We start from the raw sequence: 24,734 nt of genomic DNA on the forward strand, positions 1-24,734 counted from the left end.
GAGAGGTTAGCAGGCTGGAGCTGTGTGCCCGGCTCATTGGTTTCTGCCACAGAGGCGCCTGCAAGCAAGCAAGTCACCAAAAGTGTACAGAGTAGTGGGCTTCCCTATTTGATTCCCTCACACCCAAACCTTCCACTTGTCTCTCGGTTATTTTAGGGAAAAACTCTATCTTTTCACATCAGCATCTATCTCGCGATCCCCGTGAGTCAGTTCACATAGAAGCTTGTTTGTTTTTGCATACGTCTCTCTAGAGCTTCCAGATACCCGGACGAAGACGATGCAGAGGTGTGGACTATAGACTGCCCTGGCGCTTGCTCCTTGTCTGCCTTGCCTGGTGGTTCCCATGGTAACGCTGGTTTGGGCTCCACGTGAAGCCACATGGATTATCTAACTAAATGATCACATGAGACCTATGAGATTATAAATGTGTTATGAGCATTTAAAGAACGATTTTGCTACCTGTGTTAGCCTGTTGGTGCTGCCGTAACAGAACACTATAAGGGAGTAGTTTCAGCACGACAGACATTTGTGTCTCACCATTTTGGAAGCAGAAAGACTAGCAGCTTTGGTGTCTGCTGAGGGCTGCTTTCTGGTTCATGGATGGGACCCTCTCACCAGGTTCACATGTGGCCCAAGACGTAAGAGGGTCCCTTTGGGGACATTCTTAGGGGCTCTGGACCTGTTTGCTAACCACTTCCCCAAGTCCCATTTCTAAATCATTGTAAGGATCAGATTTTGATGTATGAATTTGAGGGAGACATAACCTTCAGGCCGTTGCAACACCTCTTCAAAGAAAAAAATATTTTAACAGTGTTTTCAAAGTTCTGATAGGCAGATTATGAGTTTGAGGCTAGTCTGGGCTCCAGAAGCCATACCCTGTCTCAAAAAAGAAAAGGGTTTGTTTTTTAGTCAATCAACATACTTTCTGTAGCTGTCGTGGCTCCCTTATCGTCAGCAGCCTTTCCTCCTGTTTCTCTCATTAGCCAGGTTACAAAGGCCGGTTCATCGCGCCGCCGCCGTTGTGGAGACATCTGTGCGTCCTCGCTCACTCGCGCTGAGGTTTTCGCGACTTCAAGCAACGCTTGTTCGTTTCTTACACAAAGAAGGTAATGACATAGACTGTGAAGGCCGACACTGGCCGGTCTTGCTGTACAACTCAGAGCTGTTTTTCTAGTGTTGGTGACTTTTTGCTGGTTAGTCTAGACTTTGCTTTTCTGATCTAGTTAGGCCTTTATGCGGCTCATGAGTACAACCTTCGTGAATGTATACACTCATTTCTTTATGCATTTAGCCATACCAAAATATTTATTGATTACGTTTTGTAAATAGTGTGTTAGGTACTGGAGACAGGACAAAGAATAATAGGTATAAGGTCTTTGCCCCATGGAGCTTATTAGAAAAACCATATTCTAAATAAATAATAATGCTAAATATTAACTATAATGTTATACTGGTATGGCAAACATTTTCTTCCTAAAGTTGTATAATATCGAATAATTATTTTCTTTCAAGTGGGTCTGTTCCATAAAAGCTAGCATTTTTTCCTTAGTGTGATTATTCATTGCTGCTTCTAGTCGTCGAAACCATTCATTAATTCAATCAATCAATATTAAACTACTTATGAGGATCTTTGTTAAGCTTTCAGAGTACAAACATGAAATGACAAGATTCCTATCTTCGACAGTCACAGCATGTTTGATTGCGTGCTGTATTTGTTACAGAACTTCTATTGGGACATATACAATGGCAGCAATTTAAAGAAGGAAGGTTTTGTTGACTCAAAATGAGGGTGAGCATGAAGTGGCTGGTCACATCACATCGCAGTCAGGAAGCAGAGAAAGGGGATTTCTAATGCTCTGCCCACTTTTCCATTTTTATGCAGGCCAAGATTCCAGCTCGTGATATGGTACCGTTCACATTTAGGGTAAGTTTTCCCACCCCGATGAAACTTTTCTGGAAGACACACCCAGATATTTGTCTTCTAGGTAATCATAAACTCAGTCAGCTTGATAATGAAGGTTAAAACATAATCAATATAATCAAACATAATCAGTCTCCCCCATGTTTCCTTGATACCCTCAAATATCAATTTGTCTCAATATTCTATCTCTGGTTCTGAAATCTCATTTTCATCTCATAATGCAAAAGTCATTTAGTCCATCGCTAGAACTCCCCAGTCTTCAACAGTCCAAACGCTGTTTAAAAGCCCAAAATCCAAAGACCTTCCTAAGATCAGAGGCAAATGTCTTAACTGAGAGCAAAACAAAACAAAATCAAATGACATGCTTTCATTACCAAATTTCAGAGTAAATATTCCCATTCTGAAAGTGAAGCATAGGGTCACAGCAAGGGAAGATTGGACCCAAGTAATATTGGTACTCAGCAGGGCAAACATCAAACCTGAAACTCCATGTCTGACATTGTGGGTTTCTGAAAAAATCTTCTGTGCTCCAAGGGCCTTGAACAGCCTCTCTGCTGCAGAAAGCACACTTGACCTCTTTTTTGGCTAGCTCCACTCTCCCTGAAGCTTTCTATGGTGGCTGTCCCATGGTCTTAGCATCTCCAACATTCTGAGGTCTCCACTGCAACTTGGGCATCTTCACCTTCATGAAATGACCGTGCACAACCTCCTTGCAGGGACTCTAACGCTACTACACATTGGCCTCAGTGGCTTTCTGGAACCTTCGTGCAAGCTTCTGTGGCCCTGTATCTTTTATATTTTGCATGTTTGTAAAACCTAAACCATGTGGATAACCCTGAAACTTGAGATAAGGTCTGGCTACCCTTGATCACGTGTACAGTGCCTCTTCATGCCTTGGTGGCTGAACCGGAGAGCGCACTTTCCTTGGAGTTGTTTCCGGCAGGGACTCCTTTACTGGTATTCTTAGTTCAGGCTCTCCTTTAGAATTAGTTTGCATTTTCACAAATTGGAACCTCCCGTGAGTGGATCTTGGTCCTTGGGACACGATTTATATTGTCCTAGTGCAGAGCATTAGGTACCAATTTTCTTTTCAGCGGTACTAATTTTAACAATGCTTTCCCTGCACCTACATTGACAGTAACTTTAAACTTGTGCACACTCCTTTCCTTGCCCAACTACACCTTTTTTGGGGTCTTTTTTTACTTGTTTTCATCATAGATGTAAGCAAGAAGAAAGAACAATAATAACTCTGCCACAACTTAAATGCTATTTTGTCTTGAAATTTCCTCTGATGAGCAAACTAGTTCATTACATTTGACTTCAGCCTACATTGAGTGCCTAGGACACAGGCAGAATGAAACTAGCTTCTTTGGCAGCCTATGATATGCCTTGTTTCCAACCTAGTTCCCAATAAAGTCCTGCTCCCTCCAAAGCATCACGAGTTTACCGTCCACGTATCTTTCAGCATTCTGGACTTCTAAGCCCCTACCAGCATAGGCTGTACTCACAGCGTTCTAAGGTTTCGCTAGCCTTCGACTCTGAACTCTTCCACAGTCCTCCCGCAAATGCATTCCAAAGGCCTACCAACCACAAGGTCAGGTTTATCATAGCAACAACCGCACTTCCTAGTATGGACTTCCTGGATTGTTTTCCGATTGCTGTGACAGGGTTTCCTGACTAAAGATATTTAAGGAAGGAAGGCAGGGTTTATTCTGACTGACAGTTTAAGGGTGTAGTTCATCAAGTCAGAGAAGGAATGGCAACAGGAGCGTGAAGAAACAGGTCAATTGCCTCTGCAGTCGGGAATGGCAATGGTGGATTCTCCTGTTTATGTCTGCTACTCCTCAACACCAGCTGCATGGTGTGGCCCACATTTAGGGCAGGTCTCCCACTTTAGTTAAACCTTTATGGAAATATCATCAGAGGCATGTCCAGAAATTTGCCTCCTGGATCATTCTAAATCTAGCCAAGTTAACAGTGAAGATCAATTATCACACATGTCCATAATGCTAGCTAGCACTTGGGTGGCAGAGTCAAGAAGGTTTGCAAGTTTGGAGCCAACATAGATGACACAGTGAGTTCATAATCTACTGGTACATTACGGCTTGCTTGTTATAGCAGCAAGCTCTGCCGTTAATAGCACAAGACATTCAAGCAAAGAAGGCAGTATAAGTAGGCAACTGGAAGAGTGTCTAACACATGGCTCATGCTCAACATCGCACCAAGGGCCTCATGGGGAAGCAGAAACAGTGCAGGGGTACCAGAGCATGAAGTAGGTGATTGGTGGCAGTGGGGGAGGTGTGCCGGGATTGATAGCTATGTCAATCACCAGGAATTCTGAATACCACCCTGGAGAATTTACCCTTAATCGCGTGCAAGGAAAGCCGCTGAAGGCTACAAAAAAGAGAGTGGTTGAATCTCTGGGAAACACTCAAGAACCTGCCTTCATTTTCATCCAATGAAGGGTCCTGATCCAAAGGTGAACAATACCAAGAGTTTTAGAACGAGAAAGCATTGCTGTCTGGTCAAGTCTTATTTAACAAATCAGGCCCAGGAACGCCCTTTGCCGAGATCACTCAGCTGACCGTTGGCAGAGTTGGGGCCTGGGAAAGCTGCCTTTGTAGACACCATCCCTACACCCCGGCCTAGGAGAGTTGCCTTGTCCCCAGCTCTGCACACTGCTCCTCGTGCTGTGCACACAGCCTTGCACACTGTTCCTCTCACTGTTCACAGCACTTACACACCAGCCCTGCACACTGCTCCTCCCGCTGTGCACAGCACTTACACACCAGCCCTGCACACTGCTCCTCCCGCTGTGCACAGCACTTACACACCAGCCCTGCACACTGCTCCTCCGTCTGTGCACAGCACTTACACACCAGCCCTGCACACCGCTCCTCCTGCTGTGCACAGCACTTACACACCAGCCCTGCACACTGCTCCTCCGTCTGTGCACAGCACTTACACACCAGCCCTGCACACTGCTCCTCCCGCTGTGCACAGCACTTACACACCAGCCCTGCACACTGCTCCTCCCGCTGTGCACAGCACTTACACACCAGCCCTGCACACTGCTCCTCCCGCTGTGCACAGCACTTACACACCAGCCCTGCACATTGCTCCTCCCTCTGTGCACAGCACTTCAACACAGTGGAGACCAGCTGCTGTGCCTGCGTTTTCAGTTCCCTAATGAAGACGTTGGGGATTTGGAGGCAGGGTATTTTCCATGGAAGGTCATCTTTTCTGTAATTCCTCATCTGGCTTGAACCACTACTTTGGAAAAGTGCCATTTTTTCAACATCAGATTTCCCTGGGGGTCATGTGGGGATGTGCTTAGTGGCCTGCGGGGTGCCCTTGTACTTTGTGAGTTTTCGTTGGGAAGATGAGAAGAAAGTAGCGGTGGTTTGAGATCCTGTAAACACTGCCTGGTCCCTTGGCAGCTGGGTATGTGCTGGCTCACTGGAAAGGGCTGTGGTTCAGCTGGCCAGCTGTCTTTAGGGGTCAGAGTCAAGCATCCTTTTCGCTCTTCTGTTTAGTTTCAGCTAAATTTTACTATCACTACCCCTGACTTTTATGTATGGTTAGATTAATCCATTATTTGTTTAAATTATTTCAATCCATATGCAGTAGGACATGTATTTGTTTTCTAACGGCAAGCAGGAGTTAAGGGACCGCTGTCCTGATGCCCAGCCTCAGAGAAGTATGACGTGGTTTGATGTAAGACTGGCTAGTACTGCACTGTTCCCCAGCTGGGGAGCCAGAGCACAGGAGAACAGAGGAGGTGAGGTAACTGGTCAAAGCCTTAGACAGACAAGAGTGGTATCACACACCTAACCCCAGTACACAGGAAGTGGAAGATCACCGTGAGTTAGAATCTAGCCTGAGCTACACAGTGAGATCCAGGCCAGCCTAAGCTACAGAGTAAAATTCTGTCTCAGAGGGAGAAAAATGTCTCTGAGGTGATGAGGGAAAATATATTTCTTAATAGTTAGTGTTTTCTAATCTATAGTTGTATAACCATTGCCTTCTTGTCCTTCTGTCACATTGACTTTACCTCCCTGGCATGCTGCTCGGTTGAAAGCTTAGATGGTTAGCAATGAAGCTGTGGCGTGATGAAGTCTTAAGGAACATAGGATGGTGTGGGAGGTCCTTCTTTCTATGTGTTGCTTGTATTGGTTAATGAATAAAGAAACTGCCTTGGTTTGATAGAGGCAGAACTTAGGTAGGCAGAGAAGACAGGACTGAATTCTGGGAGGAAGGAAGTGGAGGGAGAGAACTGCCTTGGAGCCGCCAGAGTTAGACATGATGAATCTTTCCCGGTAAGCCACTGCCACGTGGCGATACACAGATTAATAGAAATGGGTTAAATTAAGATGTAAGAATTAGCCAATAAGAAACTGAGCTAATGGGCCAAGCGTGATTTAATTAATACAGTTTCTGTGTGGTTATTTCGGGGCTAAGCAAGCTGGGTGGCCGAGATGAACAAGCGGGCCCTCCTCCTACAATAGGGCTGTTGCCTCAGTCCCTGTGAATGCATTGGTGGCCAAGAACAAGACCTTAAGCACTAAAAAGTGTTCGGGCGTTCAGATTAGACAGATGTTTGCCCCTTGCTGACTGTGAGACCTCAGGCACGTTTCTTAATTTCTCTGAGATGTCATTTCCTTATTTGTGAGAGGAGAAAATAACACATGTGGCTGTGGGGTGAGAGGGTTCATCTTGACTGGCAACTCGATTGGACTGAGAGATGCCCAGACGATGAGTAAAGCAAGCCTCTGGGGGTGTCCGTGAGGGAGTTTCCCAAGGCAGTTTAGATGAGGAGGGTGCCGACCCAACCTAATAGTTTCACCCACTAAGGGCTCCATTCTGAACAGATTATTAAGTGGTGGAGACCATGGAGGTGGCACCTTGTTGGGAGAAATTAGTTGCTGTGGCTATGCCTTGGAAGGCTGTGTCTTGGTCCTAGCCTCCTGTTATTTCTCTCTGCTTCCTGGCTATTACAAGGTTTTCTTCTCCACCTTCTTCCTCTGTGATGTTCTGCCTCACTCTCCCGGGCCCAGAAACAAAGCAGTCAGTCAAGCATGGGCTGAGATCTCTGAAACTGGAATGTGTCATTCTTTCCCCAAGTGGTTTCGTGGGTGCTGTGTCACAGTGAGGAAAATGCTAACACAAATGATAACAAATGCTCCAGCACATGTACAGCCCCATCTCGGTGGGACAGAGGACGCTCCAAAGTCAGTTCCTTTTGAGATACTGAGATCTCTTCCCTGAGCCCCAAACAAAGAGTGAACACATGGAGACCAAAACACCACTTCTTCCTTCGTCAGTGCCAGTTGTGCTGAGAACATGTCGAAGACCAGGCGTGTGATAAATATATGCTTGTCTCTCAGGATTGCAAGCGCTGGGAGTCCAGATCAGGATGCTAACACGGTCAGGTTCTGGCGAGGATCCTTCCGCGATCTCCCTGGACACTAAGTGCTGGCTTCCCACGATGTTTTTTCATGAGCTGGAAAGAGCGAGAAAGCTTCCTGTAGAGCCTAAATCCCACTCATGAGGGGCTCCACTCTCAATGACTTAGCTGGTTCCCGCAGATCCAGTCTCTTAATTCCATCTCTGGTGGTTTGAAGGAGAATGTCTCCTACAGGCTCCCGTAGTCTAACACTTGGTCCCAAGTTGGTGGTGCTGATCGGAGAGGTGACAGAGTCTTTAGGAGGTGGAATATGTACATCATTGGGGGTGGACTTTGGTGTTTATAACCTCACCCCCTTTACTATCCCCGCCCCTTTTTTCTTGTATGTGGATAAAACGTGGTCAGCCAGCTCCTGCTCCTGTGTCCATGCCATGCCTTCCCAACCATCATGCACTCTTTATCCCCCTCAAACCAAAAGCCAAGAGAAACTCTTCTTTAAGTTGCTTTTCGTCATGATACTTTGTCATAGTGACAGAAGGTAACTGGCACGCTATCACTTGGCTGGGAGAAGCAGGGGTGAGGTAAGAGTAGCATATCAACACATAGATTAGGGAGGGCGGTGTTTTTCGGCCCATACCAACCTTGATTATTGATAAAGAGCAACTGTGAGCTCTAATAGGAAGGCTGTATTTCGTGGCTAGGTAGACAGTAGATAGACAGGCTCCATCATAAGCAACATTTGATCAAGGCAGGCTCGTGCAAGCTGAGGTTGGAAGCTGGGTTAGGAAGAGGGCTGGGCAGAAGAGCAAGGTGATAGTCTTAACTGCAAGCAGGCAGATACAATGAGCAGGGGCGGGCGGGGGGGGGGGGATGAAGGTCGGCTAAGCATGGCTGTCTGTTCTTCACCAGTGTGTCAGTCTGATGTAACTACTCATCGACAAGAGGAGGAACAAGAAGGAAGGTAGGAGGAGCCAGGAGAGTCACACCACAGAGAGGAAAATTCCGGAAGCATTGCTCCCCTGACCCTTTTATTTCCTGCTTATTACTTTGCAGCCGGTCTGCTCATGGAAACCACAGGTGCCAGGGCAGCTTCAGGGCACAGAGGGTTTGGGAGCAAAGTATACGGAAAGAGTGAAAATGTCGTGTCGAGTCATTGGCTAAGAGAAGTGTGGACAGCCTGAATTGGGATAGAAGAGTCTGAGTTCAGAAGCAGAGCTTAGAGGTCTCAAGGGAGGAGGAACTCGCAGAGACCTATTCTAAAGAGGAGCTGGAATTCCCATTCAGTCGTGGGCCACAGATTTCGGATGGATTTGGATCTGACTTAGGTGCTCTGGAGCCTGTATCTCCTCCTGGAGGTGGTTCTCCTTTGTGACGCTGGGTTATATCCACGCTGCTCCAACTTCCAATCTTTAAAACATAAGCCTGTTTTGTGATTGTAAAGCTCACACATGCTCAACATGAAAAATTCAGAAATGCAGAGGAATACAAAGAAGAAAACAAAAATAACCTATAATCTCATCACACGGGAAAGCTAATGCTAACGTTGACTGTATTTCTAGTCAGTCTTTCTCTTATGCATATGATTACATAGATAAGGTGGCTCTGTCTATACGGTTTAATTTTGCATGCTGATTTTTTTATGCTTAAATGATAATATAATCATTCCCCCATGTTATTAAGAGTTCTCTGTAATTAAGCATCATTTAAAATGACATTTTCCCCTGGTTTTAAACACATCTGGACCAATTTCTACCAATTAATGAAAATCCCTAGAGAGACCTTTGTGGGGGTTGGTGAGGAGGATATTCCCAGAGGTGAGGGCTTTCCGGGGGCCTGTGCATGCTAGCCACTGTGAAGGACTTCTCTCAAAGATTTCTCACATTCCCAACCGCTGATATCAGGGCGGAGCAGTGGCTGGCGCGCAGCACCTTTGCGGTGAAAAGCAAAAACAGCCTGAGCCCGTGCGTGTGTGAAGCCCCTGCGTTCGCCTCCAGCACTGGGGGGAGATGATATGTCCTCCTGTCCTCCTTGTCACAGATCAATACTCGAAAGAGCCACTGTGTTAGCCAGAGGGCTGCCATAAACAAGACTCCATAGACTGGGTAGTTTAAATAGCAGAAATCCTTCATGGTTCTAGAAGTTGCCAGTCCAAGACCAAAGTGCCAGCAAGCTTCGTTTCTGATTGTGAGTTTCTTCCTTAGGCTGCACATAGCTACCTTCTTGCTAAATCCCCACATGGTCTCTCCTAATTTGTTTATTTGGGGGTGCTGGGAGTCTAACCCTACACAGGCAAGGCAAGTTCTCTCCCATCAAACTCAACCCTGGCCCTGAACATCCTCATGTTGGATAAGACCCCACCCTAAAGGCCTCATTTTAGCTTAAGTATTTCTTGAAAACGCTTATCTGCAAATAGTGTTGTTTTCTGAGGTACTGAGGGTTAGGGCTTCAACATGCATTGGCTTGGGAATGTACAAATCAACCCTTAACCACCGCGGTTCTCCAGCAACACGTGAGTACTTGGGGGCTCTAGGTTAAAAGAACGCAGCCATGATACATGATGGTAAACAAACCCTCACCTCCCAGAAAACAGTGCCGTTAACACTGAACATCCCGGCTGTCAGGAATTTGCATTTTCCCAGCGCCCAACAGGCCACCAGCAGCGCAGGCACCAATTTCCTGACAGACAGGAAACCTCAGTCCTCAGGAAAATTCAAGAAATCCCTCTGTGACTGGGGCCCAGGAGGGCAAGGTCAGATCTGTGGAGGTCTGAGAGAAACAGGCATCTAAGCCACGTACTCTGGAATCCACACTTCTCAAAGGGTGCCTTTATTTGCATTTTTGTGTGTATTTTTCTATATCTAGACTCTAGTGTTGGACATCTTTTTCTATGTGGTAATTTATTATGGAGCATTTGCAGTTACGTCTCAAAGGTACTTCCCCCACACACACACCAAAAAGGGCATTCTGAAATGTAAAAGTGAGACCCCGTGAGACATTCTCCACCCACCCCTACCATCAATTTCTAAAAATAATGAAGTTTCTGCCTCACTTAGGCTGCAGCCTCAGCCACAAATGCAGGTGGCGGAGGCAAGCTGCATCCGCGTGGGGCAGTTCCATTCACCGTCTTCCCCTTCCCACTCCGTGTTTTAGATTACGGCTGCTTCCTCAGTGCCGGCCTCAGAGTGGAGACCATGGAAGCAGCTCTGCCGCCGCCGAAGGCTTCTGATGGACAAGAGGCACAAATGGCTCGTCGGCTGTCGTAAGTCACTGCAGTTTTCAGGGTCACTTCTTCCTGGAGCATACCCATAATTCCCCTGATGGCTTTGCACTCTAGCATATCATTTCTTTCACAAACATCAGTAACCTGTCACCTTCCCAGTCTCTGCCTGACTTTTATGAGAGCCGCTGTGGATGTACAGGCGTCAGGGTGGGTACTGACAGCAGGGGAAGTCGCTCGCCACCTGCATGACCCTCTTGGGCACCCCACCGCTCTCCTCACCCGCTTCACAGTCCTGCTGCCCCGGCTTCATACCCTGGCTCTTTAAGCCAACAAGGAAGGTCAGACACCCAGCGGCTATTGTATTTGTACTCAATGGGCATTCATTAACTACCTTCTTGTGGGCTACTGAACATGGGGGAGAAAGTTATTACATTATTATCAACAGATAATAGATCTTCCCAATCTTTCGCTTACTTGAGGAGCCTTGTTATTTTGTATTTTTCTTTCTCTTTTTCCTTCATTGTTTTCTTTATAACTGAGATAATCCCAGTAATAATTACAGCTACTGGTCTGGGATGTAACTCAATGACAGAGACAATTTTTAGGTACGCTCTACCATACATTCAATTTCCAGACCCCTCAAGCTCTCTAAAAGAAAGAAAAAAAAATGTAATAACTATAGCTACTACTTATTGACTTCATTTAAAGAGGAACCAAATCCTAGGAGCTTAGAATGCCAAGCTTGTCCACCCTCCAAGAAGGGACTCAATCATTCATTTCCAAGGGAAAATAGCTCATTTCAGGTGATTATTATCCTCAGGTGGGCCACCTTAATTATAGGTTAATGGTGGTGGTGGAGATCGTAACAATAATCACTATTCGCGTCCATTGAATGTCTGTAACAAGCTGTGTTTTTGCACGCATGATTATTTATGGGCTGAGTACAATTATTATTATGCCGTTTTGTCACTAGAAAATGAAGATTTAGAGAGATTAAGGGAAGCTTGGTGACTAGCCACCTTCCACTCATGCAACATACAACAAACATTATTGCATGCTTACTGCATGTCAGGCACTGTCACCGATGTAAGTGGCAGCCATAGCTAACTCAGGTAAGGTTTCTGTTCTCATGGAGCTTATACTCTAGTGAGAGACAAACAAGGGAGTAGCAAACTCAAAGATGACATCATTTCAGATAGTGACTCATGCTACAGGAAAAACAAGATAGGGTTACTGCAAGTTGTATGAGTTACTGTTCTATTGCTACAACAAAATATTATGACTAAGGCAACCTACAAAAGGAAGCATTTAATTGGGCTGTATGGTTTCAGAGGATCAATGGTACAACAAAAGCTTGGCTGCAGGTATAGCTCGCTCAGAACTCACATCTTGGTGTGCAAGCAGGAAGCAGGGAACTCACTGGGAATGCCACTAGTCCTTTGAAACCTCAAAGTCTGCACCCGTGATATCATTCCTTCAATAAGGCCATACCTCCTAATCCTCCCCCAAACAGCCACCAACTAAGATTTATGAGGGACATCTCATTGAAGCCACCACCATACTGATGAATAGGAATGGGGACAAACACCCAACGGATAGAGAATAAAGGAGACCTAAATGATGAGAAGTTGACTGTCATGGTTTGAATGAGAATGTCCATAGAGGCTCAGATATTTGAATGCATGTCTGCTAAGTTGGTGGCATTGTTTAGGTAGGTTTAGGAGGTGTGGCCTTGCTGGAGGAAGTATGTCACTGGGTGGGTGGAGGTGAGATTTCAAAGCCACAAGCCATTCCCAGTTGTGCCCTCTGCTTCCTGCTTAGGGTTGGAGATGTGAGTTCTCGGTTGTTCCTCCATCCATGTTTGCTGTCTGCAGCTATGATTCCCCCGTGGGATTCTTATCACTTTGGAACTGTAAGCCCAAACAAACTGTCTTCTGTAAGTTGCCTTGGTCATGGTGTTTCATCACAGGAATAGAAAAGTAGCTAAGACCGTGACAATACAAATACTTGGTGAAGCCGCAAATGTCAAGATCCTAAGGGGCAGGAACAATAATTGACCTTGAACACAAGGAACAACTAGTTTTTACTTCTTTTATAGCTATTGAGGTAATATTTTACATATTATAAAAGCTGTCTATTTAAATATACAGCTCATTGTTTTAAAAGTATTTTCAGACTGATACGTCTATCTCAACTACCCAATCCAAGACAATTTCCTGTACCAGTGAAGAAGCTTTGTATTCACAGATGTCATAACTCATCCCAGTCCCTACCCACGGGGAGTCACTAATATACTGTCTGCCTCTCTGGATTTGCACATTGTAAATCTATGTCATGGCTAGTTCCTAACGTATCATCTTCCATGACCAGTTTCTTTCATTTAGCATAGTGTTTTCATAGTTTCCCCCATGTTGTAGTACTTACCAGTATGTCTGTTTTTATATGGTTATAACAGATTTTGATTATCCATTCTTCAATTAATAAACATGGATTGCTTTCACTTTTTGTCCATTATACATAATGCTGTTATAAACATTTACGTACAAGTATTTATACATAATACAAATGTACATCTTTTCATTTCTCTTGGTGTATATGTATGTACACACACACACACACAAACACACACACACACACATACATCTAGGAAAGAATTTTCAAGTGGCTATGTAGTTCAGCATTTTCAGGACTCAGTACTCAGCACTATATGAAGATTTTAGTTTCTTTATAGTCTCACTAACAAGGGACATTCTTGTGGGTGTGAAGATTGTGTCTGGGGTTTTGACTTGTGCTTTCCTAATGAAAGCTAAGCATCTGTCTGCATGGGCCAATTGTATCGATTTTTTTCTGATAAATGATAAATGTTTATTCAGATTTCTTGCTGATGTTTTTCATTGGGTTATTTTTTTTTCTGAGACAAAGTTTCTCTATATAACAGTCCTGGCTGTCCTGGAACTCGTTCTGTAGACCAGGCCGGCCTCAAACTCACAGAGAATCCACCTGTCTCTGCCTCCTGAGTGCTGGGATTAAAGGTGTGCACCACTACTGCCTGGCTCATTGGGTTATTCTTTTATGATGGAGTTTTGATAGGTTTTCTGTACTCTGGATATAAGGTCCTTGTCATATATCTGCAAAGGCTTATCTGTAATTTGTCCTTTTATTTTCTTGATCGTGTTCTTTGAAACACAGGAGTGTCTTTTAAATTATTCTTTGTTGTCAGAGGCTATTTGTTCCCTGCTGCCCTGACCCGAAATATTCACACAGAAACTGTATTAATTACAAACTGCTTGGCCACAGCCTCTAGCATATTCCTAACAAGTGCTTACATCTTAACTTAACCCATTTCTATTAATCTGTGTATCGCCACATGGCTGTGGTTTACAGGCAAGGTTCCAGCACATCTGTCTACAGTGGTGGCTACATGGCTTCTCCCTGACTCTGCCTACTCTCTCTATTTATTTTTTCCAGCCTGGCTATATTCTGTTAAGCCATTGGCTGACAGCAGCTTCTTTATTCATTAACCAAGAAAAGCAACACATATACAGAAGGACCTCCCACACCAGTTCTTTGTGTATATCTGTGTGGGAGCACACCATGGTACATGCATGGGGGTCAGAAGACAACTTTTGGGAATTAGTTCTCTTTGTCTACTGTGGGCTCTGAGGATTGAAGGGAGGTCATTAGGCTTACACACCAAGCCTGTTTATTTTCAATTATTTTGTATTTGAACTATCTTCCTGGCCCATGAAGCAGAAAATTTTTTACTTTTAAAATCCAATTAATCCATTTTTTTAAAAATTCTTGACACTTTTATTTTAAATTCCCTTTTTGCAAGGTTTTGCAAAGATTTTTACAAGATTCCCTTGCCCCTTTGCTTCCTCTCGGAGATATTTATCTTTTTTTTTTTCTGGCTGTGGATTGAGCCCAGGGCCTCCTACATGCTAGACACATGTTTTACCACTGAGCTGTATCTCTATCCTAGGAAGAATTTTTAGTTTTATGCCAAGCACAGTAGGACACACCTGTAATCTCAGCACTCAGAAGACAGGGACAGGAGGATCATCACATTTCAGATCCAATTTCCTCCACATAGCAAGTTCCAAGCCAGCCAGGCTACATAGTAAGACACCATAGAAAAAAAAAATAGAAAGAAAAGTATCATTTTAATTCTTACCTTTAGATCAATGATTCACTGTGAATTAGTACTTTATTAAAATTTTCAATTAGAGTACAAATCAATGGGTTTCATTGTGACATTTTCACACACCCATTCTGTACTTTAAATAGTATTGGGGGGGAGCGTAGTGCAGAGAGCCCCACTTTACTCTTTTACTTGTAGACAATCAGCTGTCCCAGCACCATTGTTTGAAAAAATCGTTTTAACTGGGCCCACACCACAAGACCTGTAATCCTAGCTACTTCTGCGGCAGAAGTATTGCAAGCTCAAGACCAGCCCAGGATACAGAAAGAGTTCGAAGCCAGTAGATAATTTAGTGACATTCCATGTCCAAATAAACGGTGAAACCGAAGAACAAGGGTATAGCTCAGAGGTAGAGCGGTTACTTTGCACAGAGGAGGCTCAGGCCCCAGGGCCAAAGCCCAATAAACAAGCAAAACCTGACATATTTCCCCTATTAAGTCGCTTTGTCTAAAACTGACCGTAATATGGATTTACCTCGATACCATCAATTTTTGCTGGTTTCTATAGGTACCCTCATACTTTATATCATATTATATAGGTTTTGAAATACTCATCTTCCGTCTTTGTTCTTTTTCAAGGCTATTGTTCCTATTCTCAGCTATTCTTCCACATGACTTTTTTCCACCCTGTCTGTTTCTGCAAAAGAAAAGATGTTGAAATTTTGATAGGAATTGCAGTGGGTATCATTGCTAGCTTATAAAAGTACAACTGATTTTGCACATTTATTTCATATCCTAACGCATTTCTGAACTTGATGCATTTTTAGTTATGATTCGTTACTGCTTACTCACTGAGGCACCGTGTTAGACACTGTAGAACATACAGAGATGCTCTAAGATGCTTATAACATAGGTTAAGCTTACTGGATTCAACAGTGGCCATACTTGGAACAAATGGGGACATATGGAATTGCCAAATGAGTATTACAGAAAGTTAGACTTCTGAAAAGACAATTCAGAGCTGGAGAAGCCTGGAAGAGACCAAGTAGGAAGGAAGGGAGGGAGGGTTAAAGGCTGGCCATGCCTTCCTTCCACCTCCCCTTTCTCCTTCCATTTTTTTTATTTTTATTTTTTGTGTGTGTGCTTTATTTTCTCCAGCCCACTTTCTCTGGAAACACTGGTAGACCATAACCAGAGGTGGCTGCCATTTCTCAAGCCTGGCCGATCATCAAAATTTCTTGGAAAGCCTTTTAAAGTACAGATCCCAGGCTCCCTGGCCCAGGGCTGCTGCGTCATGCTCTCAGATGAGGAGGCACGGACAACCGCATTAACATTTTTATCTAATTTTCTGCCAATGTTGGGAATTTCTGGGTATGGTTATAATTATATTCACATATGGTCCAGGATCTCTCTTCATCCTACGGTAGCTCCAATTCTTTCCAGGACACTCTGGGGTGCAGGTCACAAGGGTATCTGGGTAAGTGAACCTGTCTGGCTTCTCCACTAACGAGAGCCACATCTATTGGACACATTTCTAAGAGAGTGCATCAGTGCCTTTATTAGTATGCTTATGGAGATAACTCATTATATAAAACAAATGCTACTTTCCATAAGTAAGAATTCCAAGGACCTCATGAGAACTGGGCTATACTGCCCAGGCTCCTCAGTGTTACTTGTAGGACATATAATCCATTATCCAGAAATTTTTTAAAAATTTTATTCATGTATTTTTTAAGACATGGATTATCATGTAACTCTCAGGCTGGTCTGAAACCCCTCTGTAGACCAGGTTTGGTCTTGAATGCAGAGATCCACCTGCCTTTGCCTCCCTAGTGCCCTTAATAAAATATCCAGTTTTCAAAGTCCTTTGCATCTCAATTTTCCCAGAAGTAGCCAACTTCTTAAAGATACTTTTAACTATACAAAGTATTAGTTTAGAGTGTCAAGTATGTATATAAACAGTATACATAGTTTCCCACAGTTCTTTTCTCATGTTATTATACTATGGAGTACTGAAATATATTAACCTATTGTCTAACTATTTTAGACTCTTGTCTCCCATAAGTAGAAATTCATTATGTCGATAGTTTTGTTGTTGTTTTTGTTTTGTTTTGTTTTGTTTTGTTTGTTTGTTTGTTTGTTTGGGGATCTCAGGTTTTCCTATCACCCACATTCTTGCATCTGTCTCCTGAGACCCATGTAGGGATTTGGGGTATAAGTTAGGGTGGACATTGCCAGGAAATGGATATGCACTTTTGACTTTACCAGATTTCTTTAGAGGTTACCCTGAACATTAACTTATCCAATTTTTTCTCTCATCAATGGCTTCTGAGAATGTGTCTTGCTCCACATTGAAAACCAATACATTCAAGTTTTTAAAGTCAACACCAAGCCGGAGCGAGTGCCACCAAGCCTAATCATGTGAGTTTGATGCCCCAGACCCACCAGGTGAGAAGAGAGGACCAACTTCCCCGAGTTGTCCTCTGACCTCCACACTTTATAAATAAAAACATGTAAAATATTTTTAAAGTATTAGGAAGTAAGCATCTTCCTGGGTCATCCTCTCAGATTCCTGTAGGGTAGCTTAAGAATATGACTGCAAACAGGCTTCAGAGGATTTTGAGGAGCTGAGAGCCTCTTTGCTCCGAATAGACATGCATACACATTGACAGGTGAGTGTCACTGAGACCAGCCTAAGGGAAGAGAGTTGTATGTTGGTTCATGGTCTGGGGCAATAGGGTGACCTATGGAGGGGAGACCATTGCATTGCGGTTGGTTGGTCTTTGTAAAGATGATTCACATTGCCACTGACCAGGAAGTGGAGAGCTCAATAGAAAACCAGGCTAGGCAGTAACCTTCAAAACCCCACCCTCAATGACTCACCTCTGCCACAGTCTGACAATCTCTCGAAACAGCGCCACCAGCTGGCACCAAGTGTTAACACAGGAACCGTGGAAGACATCTCACATTCAAACTGTCATAGTGAAACTTCTCTGTGTTGGTTAGACACATCCGTGTTGGCTGTGCTTGGATCATTGAAGAAAGAAAGTGTGCGCAACAAACCTTGCAGATATATTTTTCTTTGTTTTTCCCTTTTCAATTTTCTTTTCTTTTTCTTTTTTCTTTTTCTAAATTTGAGACAGGTGGTGTGGAAATTGCCATCCTCCTGCCTCAGCTGTTCAAGAGCTAGAATTACGGATGTGCACCACCACGCCCGGCACTGCAGATGCAGCTGAATAAGACAATAGGATGTGATTTTACCAGTCCACAGGGTGGTACTTACAGCCCTGCCTTTGCCAGCTAGGCTGATAGGAGGTGGTCCCTTTTTGGAAGTCCTTTATACGCACCACCAAGGCTTAGGACAGGGTGCATGTTGGAGATGCCTGCCAGCCCTCTGGGTGGTGTTGCTGTGGCTTTTTCAAAGCCCGGAGGAATCTGAGAAGCAACTGAGAGGAATGAAACACGGAAACAAAAGGCAGTGGAAAGAGTGACCAGCCAGCAGGCTCCGGCAGGCTAGAACGCTCTGTCCTTGTTGTTACTGCTTCACGAAAATGCCGCAGGCCTTCTGGCAGGGTCTGCAAGGTAGCGCCATCCTGGGAAAACAAGGATGAGGGATGCAGAAGTGGGAGGCTGGGATGCTAGTTTCCCACATCGCTGCTCCCCAGTGGATGCTCCATGGTGAGGATGGGGACCCCTGTGCCCCTCGGTAGGTGTCTGCTGACCTTCCTCTGTCCTGGCTGCTTTCCCGAGAGGTTTTTTTTTTTTTTTCCTCCCACTCACAAGCAGCTAGCGCTGGTCTCAGAGGCCTAGCCGGACTTGTCTGGGAGGGAGGCTGGGTGGTGCCTGCTCTCCCAGAGGGATCTGAAGGGCAACAAAGAGGAGGAAGAAGGACCCTCAGTCCTGGCCAAGACATTCTTGACACAAAGCAGTGCCTGTGGTTGGGATGTTCTCATTCCCTCCTGCTCTCTTCTGAGCTGAGAAGAACCTGCCACAGCACACTGGGGCAGCCTCAGCTCAGTTTTTAGGAATCAGGAAGGGAAGAGCTTCCATTTCTACTCCTTGGATGGATTCTGGACTCACCGGAAATCAACCTCTACAGCCCCTCCTCAGAGTCTCCTTTCTTCAACTTATAAAATACCTGATTTCAAAGAAGGGACTTAGCTCACATTCTCTTTTTGTCTTAAAAAGTGGCTATGAAAACAATGCATAAAAATAGGCCTCTGCGGACACAATAGGACTGAACAGGGTGTGGTTTGCTTGGCAAAGACACAGGCAGTTGTTGCTTTTGGTCTTGGAATGCGCCAGACTTTGCCTCTGCCTGATGAAATCCTAACCCGTTTGAAAGCAGCTCCTTGGGAGCGAGACTCCCGTCTTTAGAGTTATCCATTCCCTTCTTTCTGAGCCCCTAGCATTTTGCTTTTATAAAAAACATTCATGGGGGAGAGGGCTCAGGGAAGGGCTTGCTGCACAAGTGTGAGGACCTGAGTTCAGATCTCCAGTGACCCATGTAGAAAGCTGGGCCTGATAGTGTGCACCTATAATCCCAGCACTGTAGAAGGGGAGACAGGAAGCTCCCTGGGGTTTCCTAGTCTGCCAGTCTAGCTCTGGGACCAGTGAGACCTTCTCTCTCACTCTCTCTGTCTCTCTCTGTCTGTCTCTCTCTCTCTTTCTCTGTCTCTCTCACACACACACACAAGCATTCATCTTAGGTTGTGATAATTGCTTCCTCGCAATTGTGCCTTATTGCATTTCCTCAGCATCTATAGGCTGTATTTTGGCATCACAGTTCTTTAATAAACATTGATTATATGAGTCATGGTTCCTTGGCACTTGTATTTCAGTCTCAAGTTTCTCTTTTTGTTTGCTTGTTTGCTGATTTTATTTTTTCAGGGCTAAGGGGCAGGTAGAATTCCCCAGGTTCTCAAACACACTAGGCAAATATTCTACCATCGCACCATACCTCCCACCCGTTGCGGTGTTTTAATTCCTGGCCTCATCTTCCTTGGGTGAACTACTGGCAGGTTAGTTCAGTGTGGAGGAGAGGGTTCACTAAAATGAAACGTAACTTCCTTTTCCTAAGGAATTGTTCTAGCAGGAATGAGTACGTCAGATACATCATCTCTGTTACAGGTACAGCAACTGTTTTTGGGAAACACTGCCATCATTACCTCTGAGAGGCAAAGTTAGTGGCTCTTATTTTCCATTTACGCATGGAAGCTTTCTCTCTCATTCACCAATTACTCCACTCAAAGAAATGTGTGAGGAGTCTGATGTGCTCCCAAGGTATGAGAGACTGGTGCTTGCTCACAAGGTCATACTTTTACTTGAATGAAAAGACGTTGGCCCATGAAAGCCACTGTGCTTTGGGAACCTGTGGTGCACAGCGTGGGAAGGGTCCTAGCAGAAACTCCACATGGAATACAGAAAGTAGGTGGAAGAGTGTCCGGCCAACAGGACGGTGGCCATCAGCATGCTATGAGATGAATAGAGGCTTTACTGTTTATTGTCCCTTTGGCCTCTGTTGGGTTTTTTGGGGTTTTTTTGTTTTTTTTTTTTTTTTTTGTGACTGCTGTAACAAATTAGTACAAACTGGTTGACTTAAAACAACAGAATTTTGTTTTCTCACAGTTCTGGAGGCCACAAATGAAATGAAGGTTTGGGCGGGGTTGGCATCTCTTGAGGCTTGGGGGTGGGGAGAAAATCTGTCCCTTGCTTCTTCCAGTTACCGATAGCCTCAGGCTTCCTTTTGGCTTGTGGCCACTCCAGGCCAGTCTGTTTCTGTGGTCACACCGCCTCCTCGTCTACGGCGTAGGATTCCCGTTACTCCCTCGTACGAATGTCTGTGCCTGCACAGAGGAACCAGCCAGATGTGGGATCAGCCTTCTCTCAGGACCCTCAATTGCAATCTCATCTTTTGTCCCAGAATGTAATAAGCACCCTTGGGTTCTGGAGCTCGGCTGTGGACATTTATAGGGAGAACAGGGAACCACCGTACTATTCTCTGGCCTGGATTGTATCAGATAACCTGATACTCCCATGCTGTGTCACCTGGGTTCCATTGCCCTCTGACTAACCCTTGGGCTGTCCAGTGGGAGACATCAGCAAGTATCAGGGAGCAGGAGGAAGAGCTGAGGTTTTGCTCTCCTTTCTTTAGCAGGGTGCTTTCGGTGCTCTCAATGAACCTGTATTCCTCCATAGTTCCTGCTCATCTGGGTTTCCATGCCCTCTTCTCTTCAGCCCTGGCTTCCTCCACCATAACTCTGCCTGTGCCGTCTAAATATGTCCTCTCCACCTTATGTTCGACGTCTCAGTTGATGTGTCTTCAGGTTCCTGCCATGTTCTTGGTTGACAGAAATCTCAAGAAGCAACGTTTTCATTTCTAGAAGAAGGCTAAACTCAGGTTACCACAAGCTGAGTTGAAGCAATGACCAGTGGACGCTGGATCTGGTATACAACTCAGCCATCCCTGTGGGTCGCTCCACAGTGCAGTGCTGTTTCGGTAGCCTGCAGAGGTCTTGCTGTTGTGACTCCTGCCTTGGTGACCTTGTTCCATGGTACTTTCTATTATTTTTTTCTACCTCAGCTTCTATTACCCAATGGTGTCTGTTGCCACCTGACTGTAGGTATTGTTTTTCATGTACCGTTTAGCTTCTGCCCACAATACCTGACTCCCTCCAGTATAATTCATATCCTGCTCCTTAAAGGGGTCTACCTGGCTTGGTCAACAGTTTACAGAGGACTCCGAGCACCAGGCTTCTGTTACGAGTTACCAGTGAGTGCTTTTAGAAGGATCTCTGGGCATCATTTTCTGAACATGAGACATTGCTAAAGGTTTTTGAACATGGCGGAGCAAGATAAAATCAGCTTTAGGACTACATACTTGAAGGCAGTAGTCAGTGTGAAACCAAAGATAAATTTAAAAGGAATTATAATAGTCTAAATGAGAATAATGGGGTCCAAACCTGGGCAAGGGGAAGGTTCCTATGAGACACTCAGGAGCAAGGCCAGTCATGAGTTCCTGGCTTTGAATTTGTTTTTAGTCTACGGTCATACCACCCTGAACTCGCCCGATCTCGTCTGAATTTGTTTTTAGCACCGAGGACTCTTCCAAAGGTTTGCTTTTCAAATACACTGTACATGTTTTAAGGGAAATACACAAATACCACTAGGTGTACTGATAATGACAGTATGATTTTTAAAGATTTATTTTTATCTTTGTGTGCGTCTCTCTCTCTCTCTCTCTCTCTCTCTCTCTCTCTGTGTGTGTGTGTGTGTGTGTGTGTGTGTTTGTGTATGAAAGACATTATTATCAACAGTTACATTTTGGAACACACCCAAGAGAATGTAGTCCCATGAAGAGAACTTGAACTTAAATATTTTCTTTAGTTCGTGTTTTCTAGAAAAATAGAACTCAAACTAAATTGTAATGCCAATGTTTTATTTAGGAGATGCAATCCTGGGGCAGCGAGTGTCAGAGGAAAGGGGAAGCAGGAAGACAAGGCAATTCTGCCCCAGGGTGCTTCAGCAAGCCACAGAAAGACAGGATGCCTGCTCAAGTGGCTTTGCGGAATATCACTGTGCTGGGGGATGAAACCATGCCTCAGGTAAGCGCTTGGGGGTGTGGGGGGGGGGGGAGACAAGGAAACCAGCTTTTGGGACCTCGTCTCTCCTCGTTCCCAGTGATCAAAGTCCATCACACCTCCCTTCTCTCAATGCTGGGTCACATTACCTGTTCCCTCTGTCAGCTTCTTAGCGAGCTAAAGCTGGCCCTCTACAGTGCAGCTTTTAACCTGGGTTGAGGAGGGCGGAGACCTAGAAACCTGCACCAGGACCTGCTGAGCCCAGTTGCTCAGTGTGAGAGGGGCATGGGGGGAGGGGCAGCAGCTCTTGGTTGCAGGACTATGCGGGCTACAAGTGGAGCATGTCCCAGGCAGTCATGGCGGGACAGAATAAGCAACTGAAAGTTTGGGAGATAGTAGAAAGGGACTCTGGCAAGCACCTGAGGCCTGCCTAAGAGATACCTGGAGATAAGAGTAGAAAATACAGTTACGTCTACCAGGCACTTGGAAACTCAGAACTGGAACCATTCCAGAGAGACAGTCTTTTGAGGGCTCCAGAAACAATTGCAATTTATAATCCATATCTGATTACTCCTAGACAGCGTTGACTAATGAGGTAGGAGCATGGGCCCTGGAGCCAGGCTGCATTGTGCTTAAGTCACCCTGTGTGTGGTGGACAGTTTACCCGCCTTCTCTAAGCCTTAGTCGGTACATGCTGGAGAGCATTTGTCTACGCTCAGTAGATGCTAAATAAACCACAGCTTCACTGTCCCTTCATCTTACTCTGAGACGGTTGTGTGACGTCACCAATATTCTCCTACCCAGACAAACGGTCCTGAGCTGTTCCTAAGTGTCTACTGAATACACGAGGTTTTCTAACTGAGTCCTTCAGTTGTTTTCAAGGGCGAGTCCCTCCCTTGGGGTCACATGGTCATGGAGTCTCATTATTGCTGGTAGCTCCCTTCAGGGGACACATTAGGCCCTAAGAAAGCAGCATGTTAAACCATTTCCATTGGCATATAGACTGGCTATATCTAAAACAGCCACCTGCTCTTTCCACCTTCAACGTGGGACAGTGCTGGGGTGCTTTCAGAAGACACAGAAAATACAGAGGAGCTGGAGCCGCATAAGGAAAAACATGCTTGTAAGACATCAGAAGTTCTTTCTTAATGTCTGTCCATGTGTACGTGTGTATGTATATACACCATGGGCATGCAGGCGTCCACAGAGGCCAGGAGAGGGGGGCTGGTTGTCTGGAGTTACTGGCAGTTGTGAAACCTTGATATGTGTGGTGGGGCCCCAACCTGGACCCTCTACAAGAGCAGGATGTGTTCTTAAGCACTGCGCTACCTTGCCAGCCCTAAAAGTTTAAGAAGTGGTGGGAGGATGGATGCTACTTATTAAACATCATCCAAATTTCTGTTCCAGTATCACTCCCCCGCCCTCTAATTTTATAGACAGGGTTTCACTATATAGCCCTGGCTGACATGGAATTCGCTATGTAGACCAGGCTGACATTGAACTCCCAAGTGCTGAGATTAAAGACGGTACCACCACACCATGCCCAGTAGTGCCTTTTAAATGACTGCATGTCCTAATTTAAAATTACAATGGCTTATCCCTATTTTAAAGGGTTTTGTCATTAGCACTTACTTTTTTTACATGTATTTTACAAATTTGTTGCTTTTTCGCCCATCTATCCCCAATAAAAAGAAAGAATAGTTGTTTTAGTCTCTGATGTACCCCAGGTGCCTAGAACATTTCATGAAACACAGTGGCCCTTAATACCATAATCATGTACCTCCTAGTAATATTTGGGCTAAAAATGAAGTGAATGGGGTGCTGGCAAGAGAGCTTAGTTGTTAAGAGCATGCTCTTCCATAGGACCTATGCTCAGTTCCTAGCACAAATTCACAGTTGCCTGTAACTCCGACTCCAGATCTGATGCTCTCTGGGCTCCTTGGGCTCTCTCTCTCTCTCTCTCTCTCTCTCTCTCTCTCTCACACACACACACACACACACACACACACAATTAATTAGAAATAAAATATATTTGAAACAGAATGCATGAATAACAATGACCTACAGATTATATGGTGTAGTAACACGGCAGCCATCCAAGCTTGTGTAAGCAGACCCAGCGATAGTCTCATAAGGACAAGATTGCTTCTCTACGCTCTCTTAGAACACATCCCTTTGTTATTTGTGGAAGGGATGATCGCACTGTTTTGGGATAAACAAAGTTGGAGTGTCTTAGAGATTAATTTCCAAAGAGCTTCCTGGTGGGCATGTGAGGTGCTAAAGGTCCTCCCCTAAGTGTTCCCAGAAGTTGAATGGTCATAATCACAATATTGCCTAAGGGCTTGATCAGCAAACTCTTTTTCCCCAAATACCCCTGAAGTTAAACTTCCACTGAAGCGTAGGTAAAATTATCTGAATTAATGACTTTGATCAACTCTTGATTCATGGACTCGTGGACTCTGTATT

The 24,734-nt window shown here is 44.8% G+C and overlaps 1 protein-coding gene and 1 long non-coding RNA gene across 11 annotated transcripts in view; one reads left to right on the forward strand and one right to left on the reverse strand.

Annotated features, from left to right (window-relative positions):
* The window catches only part of LOC146889447 (uncharacterized), a 175,483-nt gene that overhangs the window by 134,936 nt on the left and 15,813 nt on the right, over positions 1–24,734 (forward strand). For 5 of the 10 annotated variants that reach the window (XR_015736706.1, XM_087901890.1, XM_087901891.1 and 2 more), the window contains 5 exons: positions 252–346; positions 984–1,106; positions 1,883–1,924; positions 10,479–10,587; positions 22,134–22,292. The exons of 2 other annotated variants lie outside the window; for them this stretch is intronic. Coding sequence is in view for 7 of the 8 variants with exons in the window: in XM_087901890.1 (XP_087758016.1) it covers positions 10,520–10,587; positions 22,134–22,292 (227 nt within the window). In the remaining variant the exon portion in view is untranslated. Of the gene's footprint in view, positions 1–251; positions 347–983; positions 1,107–1,882; positions 1,925–10,478; positions 19,501–22,133; positions 22,293–24,734 lie in introns of those variants that run through there. 3 more of the 10 variants (XM_087901887.1, XM_085683698.2, XM_085683699.2) reach the window with 3 other exon arrangements.
* Positions 20,282–24,734, reverse strand: part of LOC146889448 (uncharacterized) — a 34,889-nt gene continuing 30,436 nt past the window's right edge. Inside the window, exon 4 of the long non-coding RNA XR_014999900.2 lies at positions 20,282–20,534. This is a non-coding gene — a long non-coding RNA (uncharacterized LOC146889448). The remainder of the gene's footprint in view (positions 20,535–24,734) is intronic.

Source organism: Myodes glareolus, chromosome 25 (assembly GCF_982192425.1).
Source record: "Myodes glareolus chromosome 25, mMyoGla1.1, whole genome shotgun sequence".
In the NCBI taxonomy this organism is placed as follows: domain Eukaryota; kingdom Metazoa; phylum Chordata; class Mammalia; order Rodentia; family Cricetidae; genus Myodes; species Myodes glareolus.